At 38.1% G+C, this 16,712-nt stretch overlaps 1 protein-coding gene across 2 annotated transcripts in view; it reads right to left on the bottom strand.

The window, feature by feature from the left end:
• Nbeal1 (neurobeachin like 1) overlaps nt 1–16,712 on the bottom strand; it is a 139,230-nt gene that overhangs the window by 65,462 nt on the left and 57,056 nt on the right. For both annotated transcript variants that reach the window (XM_036173296.1, XM_036173297.1), the window contains 9 exons: nt 16,223–16,308; nt 13,567–13,656; nt 11,873–12,041; nt 11,102–11,235; nt 8,037–8,196; nt 7,826–7,928; nt 5,169–5,325; nt 2,585–2,743; nt 893–1,052 (listed from right to left, as the gene is read on the bottom strand). In XM_036173296.1, coding sequence (XP_036029189.1) covers nt 893–1,052; nt 2,585–2,743; nt 5,169–5,325; nt 7,826–7,928; nt 8,037–8,196; nt 11,102–11,235; nt 11,873–12,041; nt 13,567–13,656; nt 16,223–16,308 — 1,218 coding nt within the window. The remainder of the gene's footprint in view (nt 1–892; nt 1,053–2,584; nt 2,744–5,168; nt 5,326–7,825; nt 7,929–8,036; nt 8,197–11,101; nt 11,236–11,872; nt 12,042–13,566; nt 13,657–16,222; nt 16,309–16,712) is intronic.

Raw genomic sequence — 16,712 nt, 5'->3', positions numbered from 1 at the left:
GAGTTAAAAAAAAGTTAAGATTAAATTTCATGGATATCCAAAAAAACAACAGTATTACTTGTATAAATGCTGAAGTAATTATACACTTTCCAAGGAAAACTATACTATGTTCAAATTTCCCCCCAAAACTTCAGGTTGACAATACTCAAATTAAGCCTAAGTAATTTCTCTTTCTTTGATTACCTGAGTATATTGTCTATGCCACAGGGATACAGTAATATTATCTATCTTTATATATATATATATATATTTTGGATTATCAATGATACTTGATAAACTACTTAGTAAACTACTCAAGATAAAAAGCCTCATTTCCAGATCCAAGTCAAACAATTGCCATAAATTCTACTTTGTGGTTAAATACAGAAAAAAAGTTGCTACAAAAAATTAGAAAGAAAATATGTATCAAGTTAGCTTTCATTCTTACATCTTTAAGAATGTAAATACCTTTAAAATTTTAAGCTCCTTTTATACATATTTTCTTTAATGTTCTTTTCTTATTTTGGAAACCATCATTAACTTGGCTACTCAGTAAACATTTACTTTAAAGCTATGTTCTGGGAAATCTAAAAACAAGTTCAAGAATATATTCTCTAAGGAACACCCTACAAAATCAAATAACAGGTAATTTAAAAAGCAACCTGAAAAAGGAGATTTTTAAGAAATCTTTCAGAGAAAAACCAATTTCTTTTTTTGTTTGTTTTTGTTTTTGTTTTCTCAAGACAAGGTTTCTCTGTGTAACAGTACTGGCTCTGTAGACCAGGCTGGCCTTGAACTCACAGAGATCCGCCTGCCTATGCCTCCCAAGGGCTGGGATTAAAGGCGTGCACCACCACTGCCAGATGGAAAACCAATTTCTTAAACACATCACTGTTACCAGGCTTAATGATACCTGTATTAATGATTTGATTGACAAGGTTTTTGATGAGAGACGTATTAACTGGAGCTTCATTAAGGAGGAGTCCAATTCCTGAATAGCCAACTTCTCTAAGACGGATGCGCTGTTTACTACGCTCATAAACATTGGTGCATTTTAACATTTGTTCCATGACCTGGTCACAAAAAGTAATACAGTCTTTTCAATACAGACAAACATTGGATTTTGAATCATTAACAATAAATTGTACTGACATGCATCTGTATTTGGATAAATAGTGTTTAAAACTCTAGTTTAAATATGGCAGATGAAAGAGCAGTGTTTATAGTTAACTGACATGAAGAACACATGTATATGTCAATATATTACTATCACCATCATTAATTTTTTTGTTTTCGTTTGTAGTTTGAGACAAGGTCTCCCTACGCAGTAGCCCTGACTGGCCTATAATTCACTATGTAGAGACCAGGCTGTCTTGTCTTCCAGTGCTGGGACTGAAGGTATGTGCCACCACACCAATCCTAAAACAGTCTTAACTCATTTACGTAACAGGAATCAATTTTCAAGAACAGGAAACATTTGTGAAGCACCCCAAATAATCCACATCTAAAAATGGGAGTAGGAGCTGAACTTGCAGCCCAATTATTTCCAGGGGTAAAAGTAATGTTATTCAAGAGTTACTTTCTTATAAACTACAAGGAAATAGATAATCCTGTCAGAATATCATGAACAATCACTAAGAATTACCTTAGAAGAAATATTACCTCCTCTCTATGAACAAACCCTAGTGAGGGTAGATGCTCACTGGTAACCTACCATAAGCAACCCTAAAAGACAAACTACTTTAGACCTTTTCCTTGATCTTCATTTTCTAAAGCATAGTGATTTCAAACACAGACAATCAAACATAAACCCTTGAAAGTATGTTTACTCACAATGTAAAAACACAGTCGTCAGACAATTAAGTACAACAAGGAGAACTTAGATAAGATAAAAGCTGGTAGAGGATGCCTGGGCCTTCTACTTTGAGTTCACAAAAAGCTCACTGGGTGGCTTCAGACAAGGGTCCAGAGTCTTTACAGTTTGGGCAGCAAATAAAATATCCTCTGTGTGTTTTGACAAAGTCATAGTCTATCAGCCTCAATCTTAGGTGGAATACAGGAGCACTAAAAGCATCTGTCTTCTAACACTGCAGTAAGGACAAAGGAACTGGCACCCGAAGAGTGCCAAATGCTTGGCATACAGCGGGCACCACGGAAGCGCTCTGTCCTTTACTGTTAGAATGCTCTGACGTACCTCACAGATTTACTGCATGTCAGGAAGAACTCAGAGCTTTTATATTAGGGAAATATGACTAAGAGAATATTCCAGTGAAATGATTTGTTGGATTATATTAATTTTTGCTTGATATTTTGATGGTGTTGCTTGTTTGGCAACCCCCTCAAGGCCCCTTTTTTTAAAGATGTACTGGTAGATTTGGGGGAGGGATATAAACTCAGCACATACTAAGCCAGTATTCTACTACTTAACTATATTTCGAGTCTATAGTATAGTTTTTAAAACACAAACAACAAAAAAATATATAACAAACAAACTAAACTTAAGGAGTATGCAAACTAATTTAGTCATAGAATACACATATTCCAAGTAAATTCATATATTCACAAATGTCCCCAAGATACAAAGATGCTTACAATATTTGTGTACCTTAAAAATGATCTCTCTTAGTTTGTCAGAGTACTTCTGATTTAACAGCAAGGCATACAGTATGTCAGCATTTCCTGGTTCAAACATCAGTAAGAAAAGCTGACCTCTAGTTGGGCTGGTCCGTAGGAGACTGAAGAGTATATCCAAAATTCCAAAGAGCTTTTCAAGTTAAACAACACAGAACAAAAAAAAAAAAAAAAATCACTTATGTCTACAGGCAGCAAAAGGGTATACATCCCAACTAGTTATTGAACTACATCTGACATTCCCTTTTCCCACACATCCCAACTAGTTATTGAACTACATCTGACACTCCCTTTTCCCATACATCAACTAGTTACTGAACTACATCTGACATTCCCTTTTCCCATACATCAACTAGTTACTGAACTACATCTGACACTCCCTTTTCCCATACATCAACTAGTTATTGAACTACATCTGACATTCCCTTTTCCCATACATCAACTAGTTACTGAACTACATCTGACATTCCCTTTTCCCATACATCAACTAGTTACTGAACTACATCTGACATTCCCTTTTCCCATACATCAACTAGTTACTGAACTACATCTGACACTCCCTTTTCCCATACATCAACTAGTTACTGAACTACATCTGACACTCCCTTTTCCCATACATCAACTAGTTACTGAACTACATCTGACACTCCCTTTTCCCATACATCAACTAGTTACTGAACTACATCTGACACTCCCTTTTCCCATACATCAACTAGTTACTGAACTACATCTGACACTCCCTTTTCCCATACATCAACTAGTTACTGAACTACATCTGACACTCCCTTTTCCCATACATCAACTAGTTACTGAACTACATCTGACATTCCCTTTTCCCATACATCAACTAGTTACTGAACTACATCTGACACTCCCTTTTCCCATACATCAACTAGTTACTGAACTACATCTGACACTCCCTTTTCCCATACATCAACTAGTTACTGAACTACATCTGACACTCCCTTTTCCCATACATCAACTAGTTACTGAACTACATCTGACATTCCCTTTTTCTCTCATCTCTCTTCCTTCTTCCTCTCCCTTTGCATAGTCTTTCATTGTACACATTCAATATCTCTGGAACCATTCCTAGCCTGTTTGTCCATAAGAAAAGAAATCTCTTCCATAGAAGAGTCTAACCTGGTCTCTTCAACATGCAAAATCCTCCTATAAAACCTCATAGGTCTTATCTGTCTCTTACAAACAATCATATTCTTGTTTCACTGTTAACTTCTCTTAATTAAGTGGATTCCACTATGTTAAAAGAATAATTTCATAACTATATTACCTGCACTGCTTAATACTATTTTATATATTACATATATATATTTGAGTTCTCAAATTGATGACAGATAATATACACTAAGAAAATTAGGAAAACAAAACTCGAGAACTATAAGATAAAACAACTGTGTAATGATTTGGATATGAAGTGTCCTCAAAGGCTCATGTGCTGAAAGCTTGTTTAGTTGCTAGCTAGAGGCACTACTGAGGTGATCAGATCATAAGGACAGACACTGACCCCATCAAAAGACTAATGACTAATAACTAGTAAGTTAACGGGTGATTATAACAGGCTATAGAAAAGTAAGAGAATCTAGGGTGAAATAATAAACGGAATTGTGCCTTGCCCTTCCCATCCAGCGCCCTTCTGCCTCTTGACTGCCAAAAAGGAGATTTGCTCTCCTATGCTCTCCTAGCAAATGCTCTGTCTCATCACAGCTCAGAAGCAAGAAGGGGAAATGACACCAGAATGGAAAACTCTTAACCAACAAGGGAAACCGTCCCTCTTTACAATAGCTCTTCTCTGGTGTTTTGTCACAGCAACTACTTTCCAGATGGAAATTACTTTTTTAGAGGGGGTCAAGATCATGATGGGGAAACCCAGAGACAGCTGACCGGTGCTAGTTGGAGCTCACTGACTCTGGACTGACAGCTCGGGAACCTGCATGGGACCCAACTAGGCCCGCTGAATGTGGGTGACAGTTGTGTGGCTTGATCTGTTTGTGGGGTCCCTGGCAGCAGGACCAGGACTTATCCCAGGTGCATGAACTGACTTTTTGGAACCCATTCCCTGTGGTGGGATAGATTGCTCAGCCTTGATACAATGGGGAGGGGATAGGCTCTCCTTCAACTTCGTTGCCAGACTTTGTTGACTACCATGGGAGGCCTTACCCACTCTGAGGAGTGGATGGGGGTAGAGTGGGAGGGAGGTGAGGAGGCAGGAGAAAGGGAGGGAGGGGGAACTGGGGTTGGTATGTAAATTGGAAAAAAAATTTAATAAATAAATATATTTAAATACAAAAAAAGAAATTACTTCTTTACCTGTGTAATATTTAATATATATATATATTTTTTTTTTGGAGCTGAGGATTGAACCCAGGGCCTTGAGCTTGCTAGATAAGCGCTTTACCATTGAACTAAATCCCCAACCCCAAAATTTAATATTTAATCCAACAGAATTTTATTCATTAGACAATTAAGTATGTAAGTTTATAAGATGACAAAGTAATTAATTTAACAGTTAAAAATAAAATGCATCTCAGGCCTAATACCTGTTCTTCTTCATTAGTAGCAGCTATATAACCTATGATACTTTGTATTTCTTCATGTGTTCCACCTTTACAAAGAAAATATTTAATCAGTCCATACAAAGAAGTCCTTATCGTCCGAATATCCTCCGGAGACAGCTCGTTACATGTACAACCATGCCTGAAAGAGAGAACACAAGTGTGGAAGCCAAGGTGTCCATTTGAACACTCTGACAATTCATATAAAAGAATTCAGTGTTAAAAAATTAAGGCTGCTAAGAAAAAGAACAGCCGGCCGGTAGTGGCACACGCCTGTAATCCCAGCACTCGGGAGGCAGAGGCAGGTGGATCTCTGTGAGTTCCAGGCCAGCCTGGTCTCCAAAGCAAGTTCCAGGAAAGGCACAAAGCTACACAGAGAAACCCTGTCCCGAAAAACCTAAAAAAAAAAAAAAAAAAAAAAAAAAAAAAAGGAAAAAAAAGAAATGGATAAAGACATTTGTTATCAAGCCTGACCACCTGACTCTGATCCTGGGACCTACATGATAGAAGGAGAGAACTAAGTCTCACAGTTGTCCTAACACCACACGTGTGCTGTGGCGTATGCCCCCCCCATACACACACATACATATGTGCGCACGTGCACGCACACATACACACACACACACACACACACACACACACACACACACAAATTGAAGTAATTTAAAAATTAAAAACAAAAACCAGCTGGGCGGTGGTGGCGCACGCCTTTAATCCCAGCACTCGGGAGGCAGAGCCAGGCAGATCTCTGTGAGTTTGAGGCCAGCCTGGTCTACCAAGTGAGATCCAGGAACGATGCAAAGCTACACAGAGAAACCCTGTCTCGAAAAACCAAAAAAAAAAAAAAAAAAAAAAAGAACCTTTCTAGGTGCTTGCCATAAAGTTTATACAGTGCTTGCTGCAAAAGCATGAGGCCCTGAGTTCATTCTCCAGGACCCATGTGAAAATGCTGGGCATGGTAGCCCACACTTGTAATCTTTGAACTAGGAGGGTAGAAACAGGTAGCCTGGGGCTTGCAGCTAGGCAGCATAGACAAATAGTGAGCCACAGGCCAGGAAGAGTCCCTATCTCAAAAAACCAAGGTAGATGGCATCTGAGGAGAAATGACACCTAAGGTCTCTGGCTTCTACACACATGTGCACAAGCACCTCATCAGAAAAGTATAACCAAAGATGGCCTGGAAGCCGACTCACTCAATCAGTACGGTACTTGCTGGCAACCTAAGGTCCTACAGGAGAAAACAACCCCAGCACCCATGTAAAAAGGTGAGTGTGGTGCCCAGGGTTGGGGAAAGGAAGACAGAATGATTCTTAGGATTTGCTGGACATCCATTCTAGCCAAATAGATGAGCTCCAGGTTTAAATAAGAGACTCCGTCTCAAAAACCAAGGACAGCAATTAAGAAGGATACCAGAGGGGTTAAGGATTTAGTTCAGTAGTAGAGTGTTTATCTAGCAAGTGCAAGACCCTGGGTTTGGTCCTCACATCCAAGAAAAAGGACCAGGAGCTGGGTGTGGTGCCCACACTTTTAACCCCAGCACTCAGCACACTCAAGAGGATCTCTGTGAGTTCAAGGTCAGCCTGGTCTACATAGCAAGTTCTAGAACAGCCAGAGCTACACAGAGAAAAACTGCCTCCAAAAAAAAAAAAAAAAATCAAAAAGGGCAAGTGGAATAATACCAGAAGTTGACCTTTGGCATCCACAGCATGTGCACATATACTCCTTTCACCCCATGAACACATACAACACACACAGACACGCACACACATACACATTTTAATATAATTATTAGAGATCATGGTACCTTTGCTTTTCTTTCCTCCTTTTAATTTTTTTATTTTTTTGAAACAGAGTCTAACCTTTCCTAGGTTTGCTAACAACTTGCTATGGAGCTGAGAATGACCTTGAACTTCTTAAAGATTTATTTATTTATTATGTATACAGGGGTCTGTTTGTGTGAATGTCTACACACCAGAAGAAGGCACCAGATCTCATTATTGATGGTGGCTGCTGGAAATTGAACTCAGGTCCTCTGGAAGAGCAGTCAGTGCTCTTAACCTCTGAGCTATCTCTCCAGCACAGCCTTGAACTTCTGATCCTATTACCTCTAACACCCAAATGCTGGGATTACAGGACTACAGTGCCACACTGTTTATGAATAGTGCCATAATGTTTATGAATCATGTTTATTAGGAAAGCATGATACCAAATGAGTAGCCAAGCTGGCTTCTTTTACATTAGGGACATTTTAAGAGTTTCAGTGACAAAAATAAAATCATTACAATACTTGCTATACAACTATAAAATTAGAATGCTAAAAATCAGACACAGCTGTATGTGCTTTAGATATTAACTAACTTAACTCTCAAAACCATTACAGGCCATAGCCACAGTTTTATTCTGCTTTTACAGATGAAAAAGCTTAAATACAGAGAATCTCAATGATCTGAATAGCACTACACAATTAACAAAGCCAACATACAAACCTAATAAATGTGAATCTATTGCTCACCATTTTAACCTCTACACTACTCTGTTTCTCTGAAGTTTCACAAGACCAGAATTGCTATAAGCTACACACTCCAGTCAAGTGTTAGACAGAAATGAACAAATTAAACCGAAAAGGAACAAAGATGCCATACCCATAATAAATCCTAAGTGTATCTAGGAGAAACTGCACACCGTACTTCTTCCGGAAAACTCTCCTGCTGTCTTTAATGATAGTCGAAAGATACTGTATATGGCCTAAAATAAAATGTTCACTTATAAATAACATAACTAGAATAAAGTCACACAGAAGGTCATACATTCCAAAACAACTATATAATATTTTATTTGATAGTTTGGTCTTACCAATTCGAAAAGGAAAATCTCCACGGTTCCAAATTCGGAAGTCAAAGAGTAAATACTGATACATTTGTTGAAGCAACAGTGAGTTTTTTTCTAATGATACCTGTTCAATTAGTAACTGAATTGCCACCAAAACATTAACATCCATTAGGGTACCTGGCACCTAAAATTTAACAGAAAAGAGTTTCATAAAGGTCAGTTTAAATAATAGTGTGAAACTATGACTTCAAATAATTCAGAATGTCCCTAAAATAGAGAATAAAAAGTGGTATAAAATATAAGTAAATTAATAGAGTTTCTAATTTAACACTGGATCGATCATATTTTCCTAATGTCATATTGCTAAAGTCTTTCTCCTTAATGCTCAAACCACCTTACCACTCCAAATTTTTACAGACATGCTGAGAAATTATTTGTTTGTTTGTTTTGTTTTGTTTTTTTGAGGCAGAATTTCTCTGTAGCTTTTGAAGCCTGTCCTGGAATTCACTCTGTAGACTACGCTGGCTTCAAACTCACAGAGATCCACCTGTCTCTGCCTCAGACTGCTGGGATTAAAGGTGTGTGCTACCACAACCCATTTTACAGACAGAAAATCTAAGGCAGAGAATGAAACAGCATCTCCAAACAATTCAGCTTGCAAGTTTTAAGTTCAGGCAATCTAGCTACACAATCCATGATTTAACAGATGAAGGAACTGAAACCCCAAAAATGATGAACCAGTATATGACAGAGCTTAGAAAGTTCTCCAAAAGGCGGGGCCAGAGAGATGGCTCGGAGGTAAAGAGGTTAAGGCTGCTTTTCCAGATGACCTGGGTTCAATTCCCAGCACTCACATGGCAGCTCACAACTATCTGTAACTCCAGTTCCAGCGGATCTGACACCCTCACATAGACAACATGCAGGCAAAACACCAATGCACATAAAAATAAAATGGAAAAAAAAAAAGAAAAAAGAAAATTCTCTCCAGAAAACTTTAAAGAAGTATTATTCCTCTCCTAAACAGATCTAGAAAATCCAATCACTGCGCATGGAGTGAGGACTTTCTCACATTCTCCGTTCCTCTTTCCAGGGCCCACTATAACTTTCCCTTTATGACACCGTGAGATGGACAAGACTGTGTTCATTCCCCCAACTACTCTGATTTAATGAGCACATTAAATAAGTTAAACCCAAGAAAATGACTTTTTCTGGGTCCTTATACCCCAACTTCGTAAACAAGTCTCTCAATAACATTATAAAATGATTTTGTAGAGAGCTTCAAAGGAATGGTAACCTAGTAGTTCCCCAGAAAGCAGGCTACAAACTTTGCATGCCGGCATCCTAGGTTGACCGTAACAAAACTGGTGTGGAATAGGAACCCTTTCAATATCAGTTTCACTATGTGACTCTGTTTTCTCATCAGGCCAGTCCGGTCTTCATAAACTGGCCTCCTAAGACAGTCTCTATACTACACAGCAACTGACCTTGGAGAGGAGCCTGCACTACACACCACGTGAAAGCACACTACTGAAAAGAGATCTTAAGTTGACTATACAAAAAACTCTCCTCTTGCCCACATGAAATAAGCTCAATAATTTCTTGCTACCTCTGACACTGAACGGCAGTCTGCCAGAGACAGGAGCGTCGGACCAGGCTGTAAGATTCACTCATCCTTCATTTCTTTCCTCCTTCCTTTTTTTTCTTCTTGTGTTTTAATTTTTTGAGACAGGGTTTCTTTGTATAACCCTGGCTGCCCTGGAACTCACTCTGTAGAACAGGCTGGCCTTAAACTTAGAGATCCTCCTGCCTCTGCCCCCTCTACCATGTGCTGAGATTAAAGGGGTGCATCCCCACACCCAGCCTCAGTTTCTGTATTTTCCAGACTGCCCAGTGGTTATTTGAAATGGTCACACAAAGCTTAACTGATTTTTCTTTTTCTTTTTTGAGATAGGGTCTTACTATGTAGTTTGAACTGTTCTACAACTCTCGATCTATTCAGACTGAGAGGGCCTCAGTCTTACAGAAACCAGTCTGTTTCTGCCTCCCAAATACTGGGATTAAAGGTCTGCAACACTATGAGCAGCCTTCTCCACAGGGAGCCTTCTCTCCAGCACTGTCACTGGGAGAAAACCTACCATGCTGGCCTCATCAGTCTCTTGGAATGCTTCCCTGCCTTTCCAAAACCTCTTCTAATGGGGCCTTTTCAGCAGATACTAAAGGTGAAAAAGCAAACAAACAACCAAACAAAAAACCTGCAGGACAAAAGCCAAATCCTGATACTGATATATGCAATAAACTTCCAATCAAAGTGGTTGTGCAATTTGCTTTAATTATTCCTTATAGATTGGAACTTATCTGAAAACCAAGTTAAACTGGAAATTTGTCTTTATATATCAGGTCAGGCACAACTGTACACATCTATAATCTTAGCCCTCAGAAGGCTGACACAGAAAATTGCAAATCTGAGGCCAGCCTGGGAAACATAGCAAGATCCACTCTTGGGACTTGACAATCCCTGGTTGTGCAGACAGACTTTTATTTCATTTATTGCAAATAGCTCAGCTCTCTTCTCTCTCACAAGTCAGAGGAGTTCCTAATGAACATATGCATACAGTCAGTGCCAGCTTAGCCGTGTGAAACAGTCTTCTGGTTCTCAAACACCTCAAATACTACACCTAGCAACTAAGGGATATACATCAAAGAACATATATTCCTTTAAAAAAAAGATTTATTTATTGTTTACATAGTGTTCTCCCTACATGCCAGAAGAGGGCACCAGACTGAATTATAGATGGTTGTGAACCACCACGTGGTTGCTGGGAATTGAACTCAGGACTTCTGGAAGAGCAGCCAGTGTTCTTAACCTCTGAGCCACCTCTCCAGCCCTAAAAGAGCATATATTCATATATAAGTAATTTGTATTATTCTATTAAAATTTATAAAAGCTGCATGTAAAACAAGTCATATGTATTAATACAACTTGAGCTGTAATATAGTAATCATTAGTATCATTTATTAGCAGGAATAAAATCACAGCAGTTATTCATGATCATCACTTAATAAATCAGTATCATGTTAAACTTGATTACCTTCTGAAGTAAGGCACCAAGCGTTGCAACTCCATGAGACTGAATAAGATTATCCTGGTTGATAGGATGTCTCTGAATAAAGTGTTTCACAATCAAGATAAATGTTGCAACTAGATTTTTCTCTAGTCTTGATTCTGTGAAAACAGGAAAACATAATTATCATAGTCACTCTCATCACTTTTATATCACATATTTTATATCATAATACACATTGTAACAAGCAATCCAATTCAGTAGCCTCCAAGATTCATTTATACAATGAAATCAGAAAAAGCAGCAACTACTTACTATGTAATTGTATTCATATGCAAATACTTTCTTGACCATGATTGAACAATGTGGTGAGTGTTTCCCACTAAGAGTATAAACTAAGGACAAAGTGCAGTTGCTATCCTCACTGTTTAACCAAAGTGTTACAAACTTTATGAACTATGCCGGCTAGGGAGGGCAGAAAGCTATCAATACTTAAGTGCTGCCGGGCGGTGGGGGCGCACGCCTGCAATCCCAGCACTGGGGAGACAGAGCCAGGCGGATCTCTGTGGGTTCGAGGCCAGCCTGGGCTACAGAGTGGGTTCCAGGAAAGGCGCAAAACTACACAGAGAGACCTTGTCTCGAAAAAACAAAAAAACAAAACAAAACAAAACAAAAAAAAAACAAAAAACAAACCCAAACAAACAAACAAAAACCTTAAGTGGTATGGCATTTATTTTTATTTTCCAATTAATTCTCAACATTCTAAATGACTGGTTTAGGCTAATGTAGTTCTATTACCTGATGCCTTTGTGGAGGCCAATGCCATACACTGTTGTTCAATAGGTGTTATAGATTCAGGAACTGTGTTTTCACTCCTTCCTTCAGAAGTCTGTCCTTCAGTAAAGTGGCTTATTTGTTCCAATAAAGGAAAAAGCACATTTAACCCACCTATACAATTGATGATATCCTGAAAACAAAATTAATTTTTTAATATTACAATATAAGAACAATGGTATAATTTAATATCTACAGGATATATGAAGATACAGTTTGTTAATAAACCTTAAGTAATGTATGAGATAGCCTAAACTGGAAGATATTTAAGCAGACAGTCTCAAAGATAACCATAACTTATATTCAAAAGGGACCATTTCAGGTCATTTTTCTGTGCTTGGTTTTTAGAACTGAGGAAGTTTAATCACAGGCAGCGTGTAATGTAACTCTGACAATGCTAAGAACAAGCGATTGTCACCACACAGCTACGCATTAAAAACAGGAGTAACCAGGAGCGTGACTGACTCTTGTAATTTCAGTTAACAAAAGGTGGGAATGAGCACAGAAGCTAAAACATGGAAAGTGCTGTATGCCTGGCAGACAGAGGATGCTATGTAAAGTCACTCTTTCGCTAGTCACTACGACCTTCAACCTATACTGATGTGGTAGTGTACCCTTAAAATCCTACGACAAGAAAGGACAGGGCAAGAACACTCCAAGTTCAAGGCCAGCCTGGGAGGGACAAGAGAGAAAAGGAGTAGAGGAGGAGACAAGGGGAGGGAAGAGAAGCAGAGAGGGAAGGGATGAAAGGAGATTAACAAACCTCCCATCTCACATGCTTATCTGTCACAACTCTAGCTATAGGACGCTTATTCAGCAAAACCTCCTGATACCATATTCTTTATGATGTACCCGAGAGTTCAAGATTTATTCATATACTACACACCTGCTACTTTGTTTTGTGTATTTTTAAATGATCTACAATTTATTTTACCCATTAGATAAAAAGTGTGTGTTGGGGGAAAACATACTGATTTTGAAGAACTCTGTGTGTAGTAGTAACTGAACATGGTGGATGGCAAATATCTTCCTTCGTGGTTCTTTGGCTTTTGTTTTTGTTTTTTTGGTTTTTGTTTGTTTGTTTTTTGTGAGGAGGAAGGCTTTGATTTTACTTAAGCATCAAAATTATAACTGTTTTTCTCTTCATAATTCTGTTCCTGTTGTACCCCAATTAGACAAAATGTTTGATTAGCTGAGTTGTATAGCCATCTCACTGCGTAGATTGGATGGCTCAGTGTACAGAGTTCTTGCTCTGCAAGCATGAGAGCCTAAGCTCTGAAATCAAATCCCAAGCACCATGTAAAGCTCTGGGCAGGCCTGCCTGAGAACTGCAGTAGGACAGGGACACGAGGACCTCGAGAGCTCACGACTCAGCTTAGGCTGAAAGGCAAGCTTTCAGTTCAATCAAAGCAGTAAGTGAAGAACAATACATTTCTAGCATTATACACATGCATGCACCTCCTCCCCCTCATCATCACACAGGGCCTAGGAATGTGGCTCAGTGGCAAAGCAGATGCCCAGAATACAGAATGTCCTGGGTCCAGTTCCTAGTACTGGGAGGAAAAAAAAAAAATTCTAGTTATGTGCTATGTTTAAATAAACTTAAAAATAAATTTAAATTACATTATCTTGCCCATTGTATATTATTATTAACTTACCTTAATGTCCCAATTAACTACTTTGTTTCCTGTTAATCTTCCATGCAAATAATTAGTAGACAAGTCGAGGCAAATTGAATTTTTGCAAGCCTAAGAACAAAAGAAAAATACAACAAGCATCTTAGTACAATTAGAACAAAACTTAACTTTCATTATGTAGAAGTACATGATCATAATTTTAAAAGGACACAATAAAATCAATTAATAACTTTCCTAGTATTTGCCTTCTATTGTTCTCTCTCTCTCTCTCTCTCTCTCTATCTATCTATCTATCTCTTTATCTCTATCTCTCTATCTGTGTGGGGGCATGCAATCAGGTCTATGTCTGTGGAGGCCAGAGGGAGACATCAGGTCTTAGATGTCTTTAATCACTCTCTACCTTCTTTGAGACAGGGTCTCTCACTGAATCTAGAGCTCACCAGTCAGCTAGACTACCAGCAAGCAATCTCTCCACTTGTCAATGACACTCCACCACTGAGGTGAGAGGCATAATATATCAGAGGGTCCAGCTTTTATACCGGTGCTTGGAGATCCAAACTTGGTCCTTATGTTTAGACATCAAGTACTTTACTTACTAATCCATCTCAAGTCATTAATGTCTCGTAAAGCATTCATTTACTAAAAGTAAGTCATCACTGCATTCAGTTCTTGGCACAAAGACAACACCACCAATTTTAAAGAAAAAGATGACTAAACACTACTAAATACTACAAATAAGGACAAGAATGAAAAACAGCTGACTAGTGAAAAGTCTTCAACACACCACTTAACAAACTAGCCTTTACTAATACTTGAGTTATTTTTAAAGAGTGCTCAAAAAGCTGGTGAAAGAGATTAAACCAAGTAGAACCTTTCTCTTACAACACCATTTTTAAAGCACTTCATCAATCTCCAAAAAAAAGGATATGAAGAATTCGAGAGCTCCATGAACTCACTTCACTTTAGAGACATACATCATTACGTACTCCATTTTAGAGAAACAAATCTTTAATCAACTGATTTGCCTACATATTAATCACATTTTTTGGGGAAAAAATAAGATAGTAACTAATTTTTTGTTTTGTTTTTTGTTTTTTTCAAGACAGGGTTTCTCTGTGTAGCTTTGTGCCTTTCCTGGGACTCACTTGGTAGCCCAGGCTGGCCTCAAACTCAGAGATCCTCCTGGCTCTGCCTCCCGAGTGCTGGGATTAAAGGCATGAGCCACCACCGCCCAGCTACTAATTTTTGATAGTATAGATTTTTTAATTTCTGTCACAAGCAGTGGTGGTACATGCTTTTAGTCCCAGCACTCAGGAGGCAGAGTTTGAGGCCAGCCTGGTCTACAAGGTGAGTTCCAGAACAGCCAGAACTACAAAAAGAAACCCTGTCTCGGGAAAACAAAAACAAAAACAAGAAAAGTCACAAAAAAATACAATGTTAATAACACTAAATTCAAAATTGCTTTGTAAAAAGGTGACAAGCATAACACTAAAAACCAGATGTCCATTACATGTCAAGAATGTGTCAGTCTAACGAAAACGAAACACAAAACAAACAAAAGACTATGCCACTCAGCATACTATTTGGATCAGACCCAGTGATCTCCTCGGCATCTCTCTGCACACTGGAGACTGACTAGGTACGGAAAGACTATCAGTAGGCAAGACAGAAAGCTGTTATGGTTGGTGAACAAACATACTGTGGGGAAAGTACATGGATCTTGACTGGATCGAAACTAATTTTTGCTAAGTAAGTATTTTTAGGGAAAACTGAATACAGATTATATACTCAATTATGTAAGTAATTATGTAAACATTCAATGATAAAGTTTTATAGCTATAGCAATCTGCTTTTACAAATGGCCTGAGAAAAAGTCATCAGATACAACAAAATGCTAACAACTGGCTAATTTGGGTATAGAATATATAGGATTATACTACTATTTTTTTTTAAACTTCTAAGGTTTGAACTTTATCAAAATACAAAGCTGACAGAACATAAAATCAGTAAGTTTATTAGGTCAGATATAACAAATAAATAGTATGATCATGTACCAGCTTGCTAAACTAGAAAAAGGTGTTCTATATTATCTCACACAATAGAAGTATTTTCTGTGACAACGTAACACTAACTATGATAATGCAAATAATGTTGTTGTAACACTTCCCTGCTTTCTTCCTTCCAATTCTCCCTTACATCTTTTTTCCTTCAGTCTGCGCTACTTCCAATTACTTTCACTAACTGGGTCTTTGAAGGAAAGTAACTAGACATGGCAGGTATACTGGAAAGCTTTTCTATACTTTAGAAAATACCAACCCCCCCCCCACTCAATATCACATTTTAAAAAACCAAATCAAAGTTGAAGTACAACTGTTTCACCTCTCTCTTCAGATAACTAAAGAAATACAAGTTAAAAAGATTTCATCCACTAAAATCAACTCAACAAATTCCTGAAACTAGTCCAATTCACACTAGTACAACAACACAGCACCTGAACTCTAGTTGGGAAAGTTTGCCTTCATTTTTGCTGTTTATCAACGTCCTTTGAAAAATCCCTAATTTTTTAAGTCGGGATTGAAGCCCTCCTTGATTACCCACTGAAATGACAAAAGGAATAGACAATGAATCCAAGCTCACAGCAGCTGTAACTATGGACAACCCATGCATTTACTCTGACCTTTGCTGTGTAATGAAGGAGGATGCTACTTGGCAGGTCAGCCATATCACAGTCTTCACACTTCCAAGGGCTTAAGCAATTTGGACCTGAAATTAGTTACACACAACACACATCACTGAAATATACTGGTCTCCTTAGTTTGGTGTCACCAGAACAAAATCTGAAATCAACATGTTCAAGTTACTCAAGTACCGTAGCTAAAGCACATTGTGTAACATGTTCTTTAGTTTTATGTCACCCATAAATTTTTCCAAAACCTAAAAAATATGGATTATCAATCTTTGCTGTAGAAAGGACATTGTATGTAGCATATGGAAATATTATGAAATATAAAAATCGTACTGGTTTAATGTAAATAAATTCAAAAGAATAAAAAAATAGAAAAACATCAAAAATTAACATGATAGTGGTCATGGAGGTACACATTTTAATCTTAGCTCTCAGAAGGCAGAAGTAAGCAGATCTCTGTAAGCCCAACACCAGCCAGGGC

The sequence above is a fragment of the Onychomys torridus genome, chromosome 23 (assembly GCF_903995425.1).
Source record: "Onychomys torridus chromosome 23, mOncTor1.1, whole genome shotgun sequence".
Classification (NCBI taxonomy): Eukaryota; Metazoa; Chordata; class Mammalia; order Rodentia; family Cricetidae; genus Onychomys; species Onychomys torridus.
Note: the sequence above shows the minus strand (reverse complement) of the source record. Positions and strands in the feature narration are given on the sequence as shown.